Genomic DNA, 18712 nt, shown 5'->3' with positions numbered 1-18712 from the left:
CAACTCTCATGATGCTATCAGTGCCTTCATTCTGCACCTTTGCAAGTATGCATTCTGAAACTGTGAGAGCTGAATTTTACTAAGTAATAGAAAGATAAAAAACAGATGAGTGAAACTGTTCTGAATGTAAACATAGTTTTGGAAGCACTTTGCAGAAGGGTGCCTGCAGGGCCTTTTGGGGTGGAATACTCACTGAGTTCGGTGTGTGAGGAGTCTTTGTGTAGTTACAAGTATAAGATAAACGCAGCACCTAAGCACTATGAAAAAGACAACCTGATTATATTTCCTGTTCAACATTTGATGTGAAAACAATGTTTATTGTTGTGACTCTTAGGGCGTTTAGAAATTAAATATTTTTTTTTAATAAATCTTTAGGTAAAGAAGCAGCAGAAGCCACACATGTTTGAGTTATGGAACATTGCCCTGAAGTACCGGAAAGCTGGTAAGCTGCTTGGAAAAGGTTACATGATGTCCTGCTATGCAAAAGTAGATATGCTAAGTAGTTGTTTTGTATTTTCTTACTAAAGAAAGTAAGAGAAGTAAGTTTTGAAGACAAAGCATTTTTCATTTAAGAAATAAAAAAGCCATACTGTCAAAATAAAGATATTAATCACCTTCTAAGCCTCTCTCCCTGGCCAATCCTTCCTCCCTCCTGCTCATCCCTTAGCTGGCTCATTTTCCAGATATTCCCAGTGACTCCTCTTCTGTGAGTAAGTCTGGCAAGATGCCAATTGCAATATAAATAAATAACTCCTTTTATTCACATACATTCTAATTTACTTTTCATATGTGATTTAAACCAATGTGATTATACTAGAAATGGAAGTCCATATTGAATAAAGAAAACCTCAAAAAAAGAAAAGGGGCATAGCAGAGAGAACTAAAACCACTGCATCTCGCCCTTCTTCCCTGGTGCATAGGTCTCCAGGCAGACATAGAAGTTCTCCAGAAGGAGAAAGCTGATGAAGGTCAATGGACATCTCTGTGTGGTTCTCAGGTACTTTGAGTAAAGGACAGGGAGGCTGCCGTGGTGGGGCTGGGGAGGGTAGGAGGGAGATCCAGGAGCACCTGAGAGCTTGATGTAACTGCAATGAAGCTGGGCTGGCGTGAGGGAGTGCTTCCCGGGGGCTGTGCAGAAGGAGGGCTGAGACTGAGGACAGGAGGCATTTCTTTCTGCTGCTGCTCAGATTTCCATGGAAAAGCTGAAGGCCTTGTAAAAGCAAGCTCAGCCAAGTTTCCCCTTGGCTTTGCACAAGAAAAGCCTTTTTCAAGTAGTCAGTGCAAGGCAGAGAAGATGCTTGCTTCTGCCCTTTTTATAACTTCTTTCACTTGATCTCCTTTAGGAAGAGTTACCAGAAAAGGGAGAAAAGGAGAAGAAGCAGGAGGAGGGTGGAAATGGTGACCTACAAATTCCTGCAGCTGCTGAGAGTGTGAAGAACACTCATTGTAATGAGGGCCCTCAAGTCCCCAAGGCACCTTCAGAAGTTAACGCTGGTGAGAGAACTGAGTTAGGAAATAGGATCCTAGACTCTGCCAAGCTGGAAGGGAGCCATCAATTCCAACTCCTCTCCCTATGTGTGTGGGCACCCCCAGAATAAACTGCGTGTGCCAGAGAGCTTCATCCAAATGCTTCTCGAGCTCAGGCAGGTTTGGTGATGTGACCACTTCCCCGGGGAGCTTCTTCAATTGCTCAGCTGCCCTGTGGGTGCCAAAGTTTTTTTCTTATATGTAGCCAAAACCTCCCCTGATTCATCTTCATGCCATTTCCCTGAGTCCTGAGTCACAGGAGTGGAGAAATGAGTCCCAGTGCCCTCTATTCCCTACTTGAGGAAGGCTGAAACTGCAGTGGAGTAGTTTGAAGGAAGTATTCTTTCCAAGCTCGTGTGTAATGATAGATTTTCTTCATGTATGCAGTAGAGATGGAGCCTTAAATATGTTTAACCTATGGGGTTTGTTTTTTGTGTTTTTCTGTGCACAAGACATAGAGAAATTGCTTTAAAAATGCAGCTAGTGTAGGCTGGTGCACAATGTTTCTGAGGGGATTGTGCACCTTGGAGAAACACTAGTGGTGTATTTTTTGGCCATTTAATCAGCAACTTTCCTTTTTACCTTAAAAAGTAAAATGCCATGGAAGAAAGAAATTTCCACCGGTGTATATTAAATTGCTTTTGTGATAAAATTCTTCTCTCCAGGAGCTCATATATTTGAGAGGATGTGTTATTTTGTGTTCAGACTTTTTTTTCAACTACTAAAGATGCACTCTAGGTCTAAATAAGAAGTATCATGTCATGTTTTTTATAAAAATCTTTCTTCCGCTGTAGGTGAGCATTCAGGACGTACCTCCCACATACCATCATTGGCTGAAAATGAAGTTTTCAAGCATGGCATTGAAAACGCTGTGATGCAGGTATGTAAAGCCAAATATTTTTAATTAGAGTCTAAACTGTTAAATTGTATTAAAAACTATGGCAAAGAAACCAGGAAGTAGATAATGCTGAAGGGAGAGTCCTGTGGAGGAAGACTGTGTTAGAATCTGAAGTGAAGCTGGATACAGTCTTATTATGATGAGGTAAAATCCATGTCATGACGTTGTTCTGCTGCTTTGTTTCCATCTGGTTTGCTTCAGTTTTTGCCAGTGTTGTTCTTGTTGTGGTATGCAGACAAACAATGCAGTCAAATGCATCTTTTCCCATGCAAAATGCATATTTGAGTGAAGGGGGAGATTTGTCTGTAATGTGCTGATCTGTTTGATGAAACATGCCTGGTCTTCCTCTTTGGAAGAGAAAGATCAGGCAAAAAAAATCTTGAATTTTGGTGAGCTTTCTGATGCTTTCCCTGCCTTAGCAAAACATGCATGTGTTTGGCCATGTTAAGAAATGTTTGAAAAGGTTTTTTTCGGTGGGTATTGATGATGGGATTAAGGCAGGCATCCTCTTGGTGTTGGGCATACAGAACAGGGCCAGACACAGAGGTCTGGAGTCTTCTGTAACAGCTCAAGGGAGAGTGGAGCAAATTACTGGCACTTAGTGGCATGGTGGTGTTGGTTTCCCAGTTGGACTTGAAGATCCTAGAGGTCTTTTCCAACCTTAATGCTTCTTTGGTTCTATGATTCTGTCCACGCAGGAACGATTGGCTCAGCTCCAGAGGCAAAACCTGTTACTCCAGCTGAAACTGGAAGATAGGAAGAAGCAGCAGCTCATCAAAGAAAGTGTAGTGACTGTTGCTCAGGACAGTTGCTTTACTGGCAATTTCAAGAAGCTCAGTGCTTATGCTGAGCAGAAAGTTATTCTGGTGCAAGAGAGAAACAAGGAGTTAAAGGACAGCTGCAGGCTGTTAAGAAAACAAGTCTTTAAATACGAGATTGACAAAGTAGAATTAGAGGTAAAGTATATACTATTGGCAGTGCTTAAGAATATTAGCAGTATTTTGGTGTTAATTTCTTTTCCAACCCTAATGATTCTATGGTTCTATGCCTCTGTCCATGCAGGAGCGATTGGCCCAGCTCCCGAGGGAAAACCTCTTACTCCGCCAGCAACTGGAAGATAGGAACCAGCAGCAGCTCATCAAAGAAAGTGTAGTGACTGTTGTTCAGGACTGCTTTATTGATATTTTCAAGAAGCTCAGTGCTGATGCTGAGCAGAAAGTTATTCTGGTGCAAGAGAGAAACAAGGAGTTATATGAAAACTGCAATCTGTTGAGAAAACAAGTCTTTAAATGTGAGATCGACAAAGTAGAATTAGAGGTAAAGTATAGACTATTAGCCAATGCTTAAGACTGTTAGCAGTATTTTGGTGTTAATTTCTGAGGTTTGGGGCTTCTAAGGGGCCTGCCTGTTCCTCAGAAAGTCAACTTCAGACACTGACCTAAGCTTTCTCTTCTCTATTTTATGGTGTGTAGCAATATTTAAATTTGTTCTTTGTGGCTCTGTGAAAGACAAATAACTGCACAGAAGACTCCTTAGGACCTCAGTTAAAGTGTCTTTCTGCAAATGCACAGTGCACACGGGTAGGAAACGTGCTCCTCTGCAGAGCACTGGCCTAAGTTTCTGTTGCTCAAACATGCACAAACCAAGTCCCCTTTCTGCATGTAGATGGTTTTGATCATGAAAAGAGGTGGGAGAGAATAAGGACAGGGACTTGGAGTGAGGAATAGGAGGACAGTTTCAAAAGCTATAGGTAATGGCAGAATGCATTGCTACATGTGTGCCTAGGAGGAGCTGTGCTCTGCTCTACTGAGTCTTCTACCAGCCCCAGGCAGACCAATGATTTCATTTCTTTTAGAAGGAAGAGGGGAAAGAAGTCCAGCAGTGCTGTCAGTCATTTTACCCTGTGATTTGCTTTGTATTCTTAGTACCAAAATAACAGGTTTCTTCTGAAGATGGTAGTTGGGTGGGTGGGTGGGTGGGTGGCTGAATGAATGGACTATCCCTATTTTTGAAAGCCAACCTGTCAGTATGGAGGCAGTTGTTACTCTGAAATGAACTTGGTAAGAAAACTGCAGGGGGATATGTTTCAACATATACTTAAAATGTTTCTCAAAAGAGCTTTCAGATCTACATTTTCATTTCATGATAGTTGTATAATGGAGAACTAGAACCAAGAAGGACCTTACACAATGTCCTGCCTCTAGTCACCAGAGTAATATCTGCAGTCAGACTGTGGCACTTAAATCCCAACAGGTTTCATTGAGTTTTGTTTAAAAATATATATGATTCAGTGTATGCTTGTGTATTGTTCAAGAAGAGTAATACTTGTGTCCTGGTTTGGGCCAGGATAAAGGTGGTTTTCTGTTTTTGTACTTTTGCTTCTAGCTAAGTCTCCTGTAAGTAGCTGCACTTGCTGAAACTAACAGCAAGTTTCTTAGTGTCTGTTTCTAGGATTGATAACACTTGATGTTTATAGTTACTGCTAGAGACTGGTATGCAGGGCCAAGGACACTGCTCAGCTCTGCATGAAAATATTTTACTGTCCAGGAGGACACAGAGGCCCCACCTGAACCCTCCCTTTAGGGAGGAACGGACAAGATAGATGCCAGAATTGACCAAACAGAGTATTCCATCCCATATACGTCACACTCAGTATAAACTTGAGGCATCACGAGGGCCGAGCCAGATCTTTTCCGGATCTTTTCCTGCTTCCCTTCCTCCCTGGCATCCTGGAAGGATCCTGTCCATTCGTCTGCCTGTGGTCCTGACCCGTGCCAGCCCATATCTGTGTGTTCCTGCCTCCGGTTCCCGACTGCTGCCGACTCCAGGAGTCCAGCCTGGACTTTCCCAGGGCTGCCCTACAGCCTCGGTGGTGACGTGAGAGTTATTGGGGGAGAGGGGGGAGGAATGTGGTTTCCATTTTCCTGTATATTTGTATATATTTAGTAATTTTTCCCTATTTACCATTACTGTTTCATTAAAGTTGTGTAGTTTAATTTCCAACTCATAAGTCTCTCTCCCTTATTCTCTCTCCTTTCTTCATCGAGGGGAGAGAGAGATTAATAGAGAGCGTCTGTTATTCGGTTTAATTGCCGGGTCAGTGTTAAACCGTGACAGATTTATTGGCGCCCAACGTGGGGCCCGAGCTAATTGGCTCGAGTCCAGTTTAAATTTTGACTAAATTGCCTGAACAGTTTGAATTCCAACTCCAGTGGAAGAATGGCTTTCCTGAGCTGGAATCAGACCTTGTTCTTTGGAAATTTCACAGGGTTGGAGATTAAACCAATCGTGCCATATCTTTGGTATTTAGGGTATGTGATGTGTATTTTCGCAGCTGGAGTTGCTGCTAATATGTGGTTTTTCTTCCGTAAGAAATGCTTAAGAACCATCGTTGCAATATGGTCCTCCATACTGATGTATATCATCGTGCATGGTGTAGTGGTGTTTCATAGAAGGATTAAGAACTTTGTTGGTAATTACATTTTCAGCCTGCTTTTGAGGAAATACACCACTCTTGGGCTGAGTTCAATGGATTCTAGTCAAAATGGCATTATGATTGTTATAGTTTTGTGCCTCCTGATTCTTGTAGGCATTGTTGTTCAGGTGTCTGTGAATATTTTCATGTGCTACCATATATTGGTGAGGAATAAGACAATTACAACTAGGGGAACGAGCACACCTCGTAAAGAGAGCACCCCCACTCCTGCCTCTGCAGCCGCTTCTCGCCCCCCCTCACGCAAGGGCACAACTCAGATAAAGCCGGCCAGCATTGCTAGCTTATCGGCTACAACTCCAGTTGCTGTGTCTACTCCCACAGACACTGCCGCTGCTCAGAAAACAAGCCCTGCTGCTGCCACTGCTGCAGACGCCTCAGCCTCTCCCCCTCAGCCCACCCAGTTACTTGTTGACCCTGTAACTAGGAAAAAAGGAAAACAAGGGAAATCAGAAATTAACCCTTCCAAGTCTGAACAAGATGACCAGGTGATAGAGGAAATAGAGGATAATGGCTCTCCTTCCAGACCAGGTAGAGCAGCTAGTGCAGAGTCAGATGAGGACTCAGACTCAGAATCTGCTCAGCCCTATTCCATGAGAGACTTGCGTACTCTGAGAAAAGACTACAGCCGTTTTACAGGTGAACCACTCCTCTCTTGGTTATTCCGATGCTGGAATGATGGGGCTGCTACCATAACATTAACTCAGAAGGAAGCCAGGCAGCTGGGCCCTGTAGCCAAAGATGCAGCTATTGATCGGGCATTTGGGGAAAAGGCTGGAACTACTAGCCTGTGGAAACGACTCTTGTCAGCTGTCAGGGAGAGATATCCCTATAAAGAGGCAATAGATTGCCCACAGGTCAAAGCAGCCACACTTGGAAAAGCTATCAGGTATCTGGAAGAATTGGCTGTACGAGAAGTGATCTATAATGATGATGACATTGAAGACCCTTATCACGTACCATGTCCTAAACCTATGTTGCAAAGGTTTGTGCATGCTGCACCATCACCTTTTAACCATACTCTATCAGTACTGCTATGGGTTCCTGTAGAAGTGGATACAACTGTGGGTGATGTGATTAAAACTGCACGAGAGTGTGAAGAGGCTGTCACAGCCCCTCATCGGGCCTGGGTCTCAGCTATCAAGAGAGCATCTGAGAAACTGCATTCACCCCTTTTTCCTCAGACAGACGGAGGACGCCCCATTGCCACCATTAAGAGGAGACGCCCTCCTATGAGACAGAATCGAGGGAAACAGAATTTCGCAAGAGGAACCCTATGGGCACTCCTGTGTGAGTGTGGAGAGGACATGACAAAGTGGGACAAGAAACCTACTGCTGACCTACAGGACCGAGTGATTAAGTTGATGAGTAAGCCGAAGGCAAAAGGAGGTCCTTCTAAAAAGATGGCTGCTCAAGTGTCCAGTGTGGAATTACCCAACCCAAAAGTGCTGGTGACTCAAGATCCATGCACATCAGGTGTGAGTACTGGGGATGCAAGCTCCAGTAATGCACATACTGACAATGCTGTATGTGCTCAAGCTTAGAGGTGCCCTGCCTCCAGCCAGGTGGAGGAGAGGGACAACCGAATCTATTGGATTGTGTGGATTCGATGGCCTGGCACATTAGAGCCACAAAAGTATAAAGCCTTGGTGGACACTGGTGCACAGTGCACCCTAATGCCATCGAATCAGAAAGGCACAGACTCCGTCACTATTTCTGGAGTGACGGGAGGATCTAAAGAACTGACTATTGTGAAGGCTGATGTGAGCCTCACTGGAATAAAGTGGCATAAACACCCAATAGTGACTGGTCCAGATGCTCCGTGCATCCTTGGCATAGACTACCTCAAGGGAGGTGATTTTGAGGACCCGAAAGGGTACCGCTGGTCCTTTGGTACTGCAGCTATTAAGACTGAGAATGCAGAATGGCTGCATACTTTGTTTGGCCTTTCAGATAAATCCTTTGTAGTGGGATTGCTGAGGACTACAAACCAGCGTCTGCCAACTGCTACTTCAGTAGTGCATCGTAGACAATATCGTGTCAACAGAGATGCTGTGGTCCCCATTCACAAGCTGATCCGGCAACTAGAGAGCCAAGGAGTGATCAGCAAGACTCATTCACCCTTCAACAGTCCTGTATGGCCAGTGAAAAAGCCTAATGGAGAGTGGAGGCTGACAGTGGACTATCGTGCCCTGAATGAGGTTACACCGCCACTAAGTGCTGCTGTGCCGGACATACTAGAACTTCAGTATGAGCTGGAGTCAAAGGCAGCCAGGTGGTATGCTACTATTGACATTGCTAATGCATTTTTTGCTATTCCTATAGCACCCGAATGCAGAGCACAGTTTGCCTTCACCTGGAGAGGTGTCCAGTACACTTGGAATCGACTGCCCCAGGGGTGGAAACACAGTCCTACCATCTGCCATGGACTGATCCATGACACCTTGGAAAAGGGTGGAGTTCCATCAATCGAGCTGGTCCTGCTCAGTCAGATCTTCTACACACAGTAGATGGGGATAAAGTGCCTGTGGTGCATGAGAAGAATCTGCTAGGGAAAACAGTTTGGATTTATCCTGCCTCGGGCAAAGGTAAACCCATTCGTGGGGTTGCTTTCGCTCAAGGGCCTGGACACACTTGGTGGGTGATGATGAAAGATGGAGAAGTACAATGTGTACCACAAGGGAATCTAACACTAGGTGAGAATTCCTAATTTTCTGCTTGTTTAATCAGTAATGCATGGACTCTTTGGGAGTCATGAACTTGTATCCCACCATAACTACTGTTATGTGAACTGTTGTATAAACTAACAGTGTTCTATGAGTGTTTTTTCAGGATGATTTTGTGGTGATAAAACCAGAACTAGGTTCATCGGCTGGCATCCAGTAACTTCCTTGAAGTTACCACCTGCAACTTGTGGACCATGGAAATGAACTGTGAAGACTGGTCCTTCTTTTGAGAATCTGCTACAATAGATCAACATCTGCAATTGTAGACTGAATTACTTAGTGAATTTTAGCACTGAGAGATAGTAATCATTTGTGTATAGATATGTTTAGGAATAAGAGTTAGTAATGATTGGAGCATGACGCAAATGGTATGGAATAAGGGGTGGAATGTCCTGGTTTGGGCCAGGATAAAGGTGGTTTTCTGTTTTTGTACTTTTGCTTCTAGCTAAGTCTCCTGTAAGTAGCTGCACTTGCTGAAACTAACAGCAAGTTTCTTAGTGTCTGTTTCTAGGATTGATAACACTTGATGTTTATAGTTACTGCTAGAGACTGGTATGCAGGGCCAAGGACACTGCTCAGCTCTGCATGAAAATATTTTACTGTCCAGGAGGACACAGAGGCCCCACCTGAACCCTCCCTTTAGGGAGGAACGGACAAGATAGATGCCAGAATTGACCAAACAGAGTATTCCATCCCATATACGTCACACTCAGTATAAACTTGAGGCATCACGAGGGCCGAGCCAGATCTTTTCCGGATCTTTTCCTGCTTCCCTTCCTCCCTGGCATCCTGGAAGGATCCTGTCCATTCGTCTGCCTGTGGTCCTGACCCGTGCCAGCCCATATCTGTGTGTTCCTGCCTCCGGTTCCCGACTGCTGCCGACTCCAGGAGTCCAGCCTGGACTTTCCCAGGGCTGCCCTACAGCCTCGGTGGTGACGTGAGAGTTATTGGGGGAGAGGGGGGAGGAATGTGGTTTCCATTTTCCTGTATATTTGTATATATTTAGTAATTTTTCCCTATTTACCATTACTGTTTCATTAAAGTTGTGTAGTTTAATTTCCAACTCATAAGTCTCTCTCCCTTATTCTCTCTCCTTTCTTCATCGAGGGGAGAGAGAGATTAATAGAGAGCGTCTGTTATTCGGTTTAATTGCCGGGTCAGTGTTAAACCGTGACAACTTGAGGCTTTTTTTATTTATTAGACATCCTCCTGAAGAGCTGTTGGTAGTCTGGAGGTGCTCAGTGTTTGGCTGCTGATGGCAGGCAAAGTTTTTCTACCTTTTGAGTTCAGGACAGGTCTAATTGTATAATAAAATAAGTTAAGCTAAAGACAGAGTTCATATTCTTATAACTCTCTTCATGCTCATGTTACCATTTCATTAGTGCAAGATCAGAGAGCTGCAACAGGAGCTTGCTGATGCTCTGAAAAAGCTGTCCATGGCAGAAGCTTCGCTTGACCTCACTATGTGCTGCAGCAGGAACCTGGAGGAAGCCAAGCTGGGCTTGCAGAAGGAATTGGGAGAGGGTAAATGCAAGGTACACAAACTTGTCTTAGAATCCGTGAATAAGCTTCAACATGATATATGGGATGGTGTGTGGAGGACTTGCACCGTTTTATAAACTTGCTATCTTTTTCTTTGACATGGTCAAAGGTTTGTCTGTGGCTTTGCAAAAGAGACTGACGTGTCTATCACTTAGTACATGTAGTTTGGCCCAGCAGTTTGTCTGATTTCTGAAGGACAGTAGGAATAATGGAGTGCTGCAGTTGGGCTTCTTTATGCTCACTGTGCTTCCCCTCACACCCCCCACCGGTAACAGAGAATCATAGAACTGTTTTGGTTGGAAAAGACCTTTAAGATCAAGTCCAACTGTTACCTCAGCCCTACTAAGCCCACCACTTACTCCTGTCCCTCAGCACCACATCTCCACATCTTTGAAGTCTCTGTAGAGACTGTGACTCAACCCCCTCCCTGGGCAGCTGGTTCCAGTGGCTGACAACCCTTTTGGCGAAAACATTTTTCCTTGCACTTGGCCTTGTTGAATCTCGTATTGTTGGCCTCAGCACATCGATCCAGCCTGTCCAGGTCCCTCTGCAGAGCTTCCCTGGCTCATCAGATCAACCCTCTCACCAATTTGGTGTCATTTGTAAACTGACTGAGGGTGCACCTGATCCCCTCGTTCAGATCATTGCTCATAGGCATTGTTCAGAGATCATCATCATTCAGAGGCAGTCCCTGAGCTCTTCAGCAGCAGTGCACTCCTCTCCATAAAAGCTCAGCTGACTGCTGTGGAATCTTCCTGTGCTTTCACAGCTGCAGGAGTTGGAAGAACAACATCTTCAGTGTGAGCATTGTATTTGTGACTTGAAGACTGCTCTGGAGAATAAGGAAAGGGAAGTAAGAGATTCTTTCCAGAGACTGGAAGACCTCCTGTTGGCATCTTCTGGGAGGATTACTGCAATGAAACACCTGGAGGAGCATGTGCAGTGGTAAGAGAATAGCACAGTGAACCAAGGTGTCTGTTGCTGTCTGGGGTTGTGTGAAAACCACAAGACAGCTTTGTTGCATCACAGGAAGTTAACAGGTGGTTTTGCAGATGCTTTTGTTTGTCCTTTCCCTGTTGTTCTTTAAGAATTGGTGCTCTGGTAGATTTCTGTAATAAGACCTATATTTCTGTTTAAGCCTTGAAGCTGAAAATGCCAGACTGAAAGGCACAGTCCAGCAGCAAAGTAGGAGAATTGAAGCCCTTCTGCAAGGCTCATCCCTGGTAAGCTGCTCATAAACTGCTCTTGTAGTGAGCTCCTCAGCCTGTAACCTGATTGCTGTGGGGCCTTTGAACCTTTAAATTTTTTTCTGGGTAAATGTTTGGACTTGGTGATCTTAGAGGTCTTTTCCAAATGTGAGAATTGTGTGATTCTGTAATCCTGGCCATGAGCCAGGAGAGGAGCTTCTGAAAGTGTTCTCTGTGTTCTTCTTTCCCTAGAGCAAAGTGGCAGGGTGGGAGATTCCTTCTTGTAGGAACCCTTTTCTCTATGCCCTGTCCTACAAAGACAGTGTTTCTTCATTAGCAGCTTTGATGAATAACAGTGCTGAGAGGGAGGGATTCTTTCTGAACGGAAAGAATTCTTGCCTGTGGTAGCTCCTGGGTTCTGCCTTGGCGGTTAAGGGGAGTGAGGAGGCACATGTGCCTCAGGGAGCAGATCAGCCTCGTTAGTGTTGCAAGCTTCTCAGCCTCGTTACGGAGTGCTGTGGGGCACAGGAGAATGGAAGGGAAAAGGCAGGGACAGGGGGAGGAAGGAGACAGGCTGGGAAGAGGTGAACTCAAGGAGAAAGGGATGAGATGGGAGAAAGGAGCAAACCAACGTCAAGGACCGGGAGCAGCCAGAGAGACGCAGCTCAGCACAGGAGCCACAAAGAAAGAGTCGCCGCTAACGGCAGTCGCCAGGGGCAACGGTGGGCGGGGCCAAACCACCTGGGGAGGGGTGGGGAAGGGGCTGAACCAATTCACAGAGGGGGCCGGGGCCAAGGCTGGGGTTGGTCTGGGGCTTGGGCCGGGTCCAAGGGAAAGGTGCCTCGGGAAGTAAATCTGCCCTTGACACTGGGCAGGTTCAGCTGAGGGGTGGGAGAGTTCCCTTTTTCTTTGTGGTGGGTAAAAGTGTGTTACCTGCTTCAGGAGCAGGCAGCTTCCCAGGACAGACTGGAACAGAGCAGAGCCCATGACCACGATGCAGAGAGAAAGCTGCTCTTTTTCAGAATTGGAGACCTTGAACAGGAATTGGAAAGTAAGAAGTGCACGCTGAGAGAGAACATCGTTCAAATACAAGAATATGAACAGCTGTATCTGGAGGAAGTGAAAAAGACAAGATGCCTACAAAATGAACTGGAAAGGTAGGTACATGCTTTTTGAAATGGTAATAAGAGGCTATTTATAATAAGACCCTTTACCTTCATTAGAACTGTCTTAATTTTTCTGGAGTGTTCCAACATAACACTGATCATGCTGTCAAGAAACAGGGTTGCAGCCTATGAGGCAAGGGTCAGCATTTTGAAATCCTGTTCTCTACTAGTGCTGAAGAGTGTTGGGGAAACAGTTCAGAAATATACAGGTTGTGAACAATCCTGACTTACTTCAATTTAGGCCACATTGGGTTAATGGTTATTGAGGCCTAGTTAGAGGCTTTCTGAGAATGAGCTACTGGGAAAGAGATAACTTAATTGGCAACAGAGGAGGAAAATAATTATGTGGGAAGAAGGTTCCGTGAGAATGGTATGTGTGGTTGGAGTACAAGGCCACCTGTATGATAGGATGGTGTAAACAAGGCTTCTCTATATAAAGAGAGTGCAAGTTGCTAATAAACGATTTCATACGATCATATTGATGTGCACATGGAATCCTTAAGCCTCCGCAGATTGTTTTCCCACAGAAGAGAACCCATGAGCAGGGCTGTTACAATTTATTTGTAGTTCCAAATGATATGGTCTGTTTCTGCTTCTTTTCTGATTTTGTTTTCCATCTGCACTCTTGTGTTGCAAGAGTCTTGGCACTGTTGATGTTTTAACTTGCTTCATTTACATGTAGGCCATGTTCTTATTTCTCCCTGGAGAAGATTTTTGAACTAAAGGCCATTTTTCTTTCTTCTTCAGCTCTTTAATCAATTTTTTCTTTCAGCCAGATAAAATATAAGGTTTGTAGCCAAGTACTGTTTAATGTTGGGATGAATTTTATACTGGAAATGTTTTGTCTCTTGATGCTGTTGGGCTTCGATTCAAACTTAGTGATGCAAACCCATTTTCCTAATGCTGTAAAAATGTTGCAGTTGCTATTTGGTCCAAGTGAAAGAATGACTGCTGCAGAGTACTTTTATCCCTTATGTATTTGTCATGCTGTGGCTTCTGTGGCAATGAAGGATCTGTCGAGTGTCCTGTGGACCTTCTTGGCTTGTGAAGGCTCCAGAGAGGAGGGAAAGTGGTTTCTTCTACCACCTCAACTCCTACTGCTTTGCTTAGGACTTGTCCTGTTTTGGGATCATCTTTTGGTCTAGGCAGTAGTTTTCCTGCTTTTTTTCTTCTACCTGTGCCTTATTTGACATGTTAGGGCTCTCTTCTCCCCAGGATTTTGCTGTTGCTTGTACTTGCTTGAAAATGATCAGAGGTTCAGGGCTTTGGGGGGCCTTTTCTGTTGTTCTTTCAGCTCCAGGCTCCCCTCTTCTATCTTTGAAGGCCCAGACTGTTCCCACAAAGTACCACTGAGGGGTTCTTCTGGAGAAGCTGGTGAAGTTGGTCACAGCTCTCCCTTCAGTTCTTGAGCGAGGGCCTTTCTCTCCAGGTTGCTGGTTTATGGCCCCATTTCTTTGGCCCTTGGAGTTACTGCTCCTCTTGTGAGGGTTGGAAGAGTGCTTCCCTTCCTGAGGCTCTAGCTGTCTGTGGCCTGTGCAGTACAGTGCACATTGTCTCAGGTCTTCTTTTGATTGTGGGGATGTTGCCTGGTGAGCCTGCCCATTGACATAAAAAGTTATTCCCCTGGGAACCCTGCACAAAACTCAGGGAACCAGAGAATGGGTGCAGGTGGAAGGGGCCTCTGAAGATCATGTAGCCCAGCCCCAGCCCTGCTCAGAGTCATCCATAGGAGGTTGCTCAGGGCTGTGTCCAGCTGGGTTTTGGACATCCCCAAGGATGGGCAATCCAAAGTCTTTTCTGGGAAATGTGTTCCAGTTTCTGACCATGCTTACAATTTAAAAATCAAACAATCAAATTGGTTACTAAGGCATAATGCCAATCTTCATGCCAAAAATAAGGTAAATTTTTATTTTTTCAAGAAGATGTTTCAGAAAACAGCAGCAATATTTCTGTTGAAGACTATTTTTGACTTTGATGATTAACTTGGTGTATTTGTCTGTCCTTTCAGGAGGGCTTTACCCCACTAGCTCTTGCTGTCTCTGAAGGTCAGGAAGAGACAGTTGAGTTTCTCCTAAAAACAGGAGCTGACATGCATGCTCGAGACTGGCATCAAAGGTAAGGGGTTTATGCACATGGGTCCTTTGAGTATTCTTTCTGTTGGATTGCTGAGAATCTTGGGAATGTGCTCTGACCAAAAGCAGGGGTGCACATGGAAATAGCTGTTTCTTTATGTCTTGTGAAAGCAGTCTGAGTTTGGCTGCTGTGGTACCTCAGAGGCTGCTTTCTGCATTGGGGCTTTCCAGGAGGCATTGTCTGGCAGGAGATGTGTCCTGAGCCAGGCAGCAGTGCCTCAGTTTGAGAAACCAGCTCCTGCACAGCAGCCTTGTGTGCACTGAGGTGTTGTATATGTGGCATCTTTGTCTGACCACGCAGTTGTTTTGACTCCCTCTGCCATGTTATTTTTGCTTTTAATGGAACCTGCTTTTTCTTTTGTTCATTGTGAAGTAATGGGGAAAAGAATTTTTCTGAGAGCAAGCAGGAATGAAACTAATGACAGTGTCTGTGTCAAATGATCCATTTCATACGATATTTTGAATCTATCAGAACCCTACACATAATTGCTGCTGGTGGTGGGAATCTTAGTTTAATCAAAGCTCTCCTTCATTACAGTGCTGATGTTTCCCATGAAGACACTGCTGGGCTGACAGCTGAGGATTATGCTTTTATTCATGGCTATTCCAGGCCTCCAAACTTGAAACTTTGCCGACCGCTCATTGGGATATCATCATTTCCTTACGCCTCCCACTCCACAACAAGCACCATGTTGTTCTCCTCAGTATGTGTGCCCCAAGCCTCCAAGCTGACCATGCAGAAAAAGTCAAATTCTACACCCACCTGCACTGCCTCACCCAAAAGGTTCCTGCAGATGCTCAGATCATAATCCTTGGTGACTTCAACACCGGAGTAGGAAAGAACTATGAAGTCTGGAAAGGAGTCCTGGGCAAGCATGGTGTTGGAAACTGTAATGACAACGGACGTCTCCTGCTGGAGTTTTGTGCTGAGCAGCAGCTCACCATCACCAGCACTCTCTTCCAGCAGAAAGACAGCCTGAAGACAACCTGGAAGCATCCTGGATCCAAGCACTGGCACCTCACTGACTGTGTCTTAGCATGCCAGAGAAATGTTGGCGACGTCTGTCCTAGCCGAGCGATGCCTGGTGCAGAATGTCCTACAGACCACTGCCTTGTGCCATGCAAACTTACCCTCTGCTTGAAGCCCAAACCTAGGAGGGGTGGCATCCCAGGGAGGAGGCTCAAAGTGAACCATCTTCCAAAAGGTAGTGAGAAACAGCTTCCAGGTGAAGCTTCAAGCTGGGCTTTTAGATCATCCCATAGATCCCTCTCCTGAAGCACTTTGGCAGCACATTAACAAGAGCATCCTGCAGTCCTCTGAAGAATGCCCAGGGTTCTCCTCAAAGAAAAACAAAGATTGATGAAAACACCCAAGAGATCCAAGGTTTGTTGACAAAGAAGAGAACCGCTCACCAAGCACACCTTGCTCAGCCATCTTGCCATGTCAGAAAAGCAGCCTTTCTTCTGAATGCAGTGAGCTCCACAGAAACTTTGGAGACATCCACAAAAAGTGGTGGATCAGCCTGGCAGAAAAGACTGAACTGTGCGCAGTTATGGGTGATCACAGAGGGCTCTATGAAGCCCTGAAAGCAGGGTATGGACTCACAGGACAGCAGGTCCAAAGCCCCCTACTCAGTGCAGATGGGCAAATGCTTCTCACAGATAAAATCTCCATCCTGACCCTATGGTCTGAACATTTTCAGACTCTCTTCAGAGTCAGCCGTGTAGTCCAAGGCTCAGCAACTCAGCACATTACACAACAACTGGTGAAAACCCAATTGGACACAGCCTCTACTTTGGGAGAGACTCATACAGGAGCTGAAAACTGGCAAGGCAGCTGGGGCTGATGGAATCCCCCCTGAAGTCTGGAAGCATGGAGGCAGAGAACTCCATGGTCAATTTCACGAGCTCCTTGTGAGTTGTTGGGAAGAAGGGGTGCTACCACCGGATCTCTGTGGTGCAGTCATCATCACCCTGTACAAGAAGAAAGGAGAAAAGTCAAACTGCTCACACTACTGAGGTGTAACTCTGCTCTCCATTGCTGGAAAAATCCTTGGAAGAATGCTCTGGTATTCCTTGTTGGTGAACACTCAGGATCTGCTTTCCAAATGTCATGCCTTTGTGAAAAAAAGAGGCCTAAAGGATGCCACTGACAACTCTGGGGTGCAGGTATGTGAAGCTGTCACGGTTTAACACTGGCCCGGCGATTAAACCGAATAACAGACGCTCTCTATTAATCTCTCTCTCCTTGATAGAGAAAGGAGAGAGAATAAGGGAGAGAGACTTATGGGTTGGAAACTAAACTACACAACTTTAATGAAACAGTAATGATAAATAGGTAAAATTACTAAATATATACAAATATACAGGAAAATGGATACCACATTCCTCCCTCCTTTCCCCCAATAACTCTCACGTCACCACCGAGGCTGTAGGGCAGCCCTGGGAAAGTCCAGGCTGGACTCCTGGAGTCAGCAGCAGTCGGGAACCGGAGGCAGGAACACACAGACATGGGCTGGCACGGATCAGGACCACAGGCAAACGAACGGACGGGATCCTTCCAGGATGCCGAGAAGGAAGGAAATCAGGAAAAGATCTGGCTCGGCCCACGTGATGCCTCAAATTTATACTGAGTGTGACGTATATGGGATGGAATACTCTGTTTGGTCAATTCTGGCATCTATCTTGTCCGTTCCTCCCTAAAGGAGGGTTCAGGTGGGACCTCTTTACTCCTTCTGGAGGGTAAAATGTTTTCCTCAGAGCTGAGCAGTGTCCTTGGCTCTGCATACCAGTCTCTAGCAGTAACTATAGACATCAAGTGTTATCAATCCTAGAAGCACACACTGTCTGAGAAACTTGCTGTTAATTTTAGGAAGTGCAACTACTTACAAGAGACTTAGCTAAAAGTAAAAGTACAAAACAGAAAATCACCTTTATCCTGGCCCAAACCAGGACATTCCACCCCTTATTCCATACCATTTGCGTCATGCTCCAATCATTACTATCTTTTATCCTTAAACATATTATACACAAATTATTATTATCTCTGTGCTAAAATTCACTAAGTAATTCAGTCTACAATTGCAGAATGTTCATCTATTGTAGCAGATTCTCAAAAGAAGGACCAGTCTTCACAGTTCATGTCCATGGTCCGCAAGTTGCAGGTTGCAGATGGTAATTTCAAGAAAGTCACTGGATGCCAGCCGATGAACCTAGTTCTGGCTTCATCACCACAAAATCATCCTGAAAAACACTCATAGAACACTGTTAGTTCATGTAACAGTTCACATAACAGTAGTTATGGTGGGATACAAGTTCATGACTCCCAAAGAGTCCATGCATTACTGATTAAGCTAGACAAGCAGAAATTAGGAATTCTCACCTAGTGTTAGATTCCCTTGTGGTACACATTGTACTTCTCCATCTTTCATCATCACCCACCAAGTGTGTCCAGGCCCTTGAGCGAAAGCAACCCCACGAATGGGTTTGCCTTTGCCCGAGGCAGGATAAATCCAAACTGTTTTCCCTAGCAGATTCTTTTCATGCACCACAGGCACTTTGTCCCCATCTACTGTGTGTAGAAGATCTGACTGAGCAGGACCAGCTCGATTGATGGAACCCCTGGTATTAACTAACCAGGTAGCTTTTGCCAAGTGCTTGTCCCAGTTTTTGAAAGTTCCACCACCCATTGCTTTTAAGGTAGTTTTTAATAGTCCATTGTACCTTTCAATTTTACCTGAGGCTGGTGCATGATAGGGGATATGGTATATCCACTCAATACCATGTTCTTTGGCCCAGTTATTTATGAGACTATTTTTGAAATGAGTTCCATTATCTGACTCAATTCTTTCTGGTGTACCATGTCTCCACAAGACTTGTTTCTCTAAGCCCAGGATAGTGTTCCGGGCTGTGGCATGAGGCACAGGATATGTTTCCAGCAATCCTGTACTTGACTCCACCATTGTAAGCACATAGCGCTTACCCTGGCGAGTTTGAGGCAATGTGATGTAGTCGACTTGCCAGGCCTCCCCATACCTATAT

At 45.0% G+C, this 18712-nt stretch overlaps 1 protein-coding gene across 1 annotated transcript in view; it reads left to right on the top strand.

Annotated features, from left to right (window-relative positions):
* Positions 1 to 15693, top strand: part of LOC115600133 (POTE ankyrin domain family member B2-like) — a 156100-nt gene extending 140407 nt beyond the window's left edge. The window contains exons 19-20 of the mRNA XM_030468359.1: positions 12316 to 12530; positions 15210 to 15693. Of these exons, the coding sequence (XP_030324219.1) occupies positions 12316 to 12362 (47 nt within the window). The 3' untranslated portion in view covers positions 12363 to 12530; positions 15210 to 15693. The remainder of the gene's footprint in view (positions 1 to 12315; positions 12531 to 15209) is intronic.
* The last annotated feature ends 3019 nt before the right edge of the window (positions 15694 to 18712 follow it).

Source organism: Calypte anna, chromosome W, assembly GCF_003957555.1.
Source record: "Calypte anna isolate BGI_N300 chromosome W, bCalAnn1_v1.p, whole genome shotgun sequence".
In the NCBI taxonomy this organism is placed as follows: Eukaryota; Metazoa; Chordata; class Aves; order Apodiformes; family Trochilidae; genus Calypte; species Calypte anna.
This window is presented reverse-complemented; position numbering and strand designations above follow the sequence as displayed.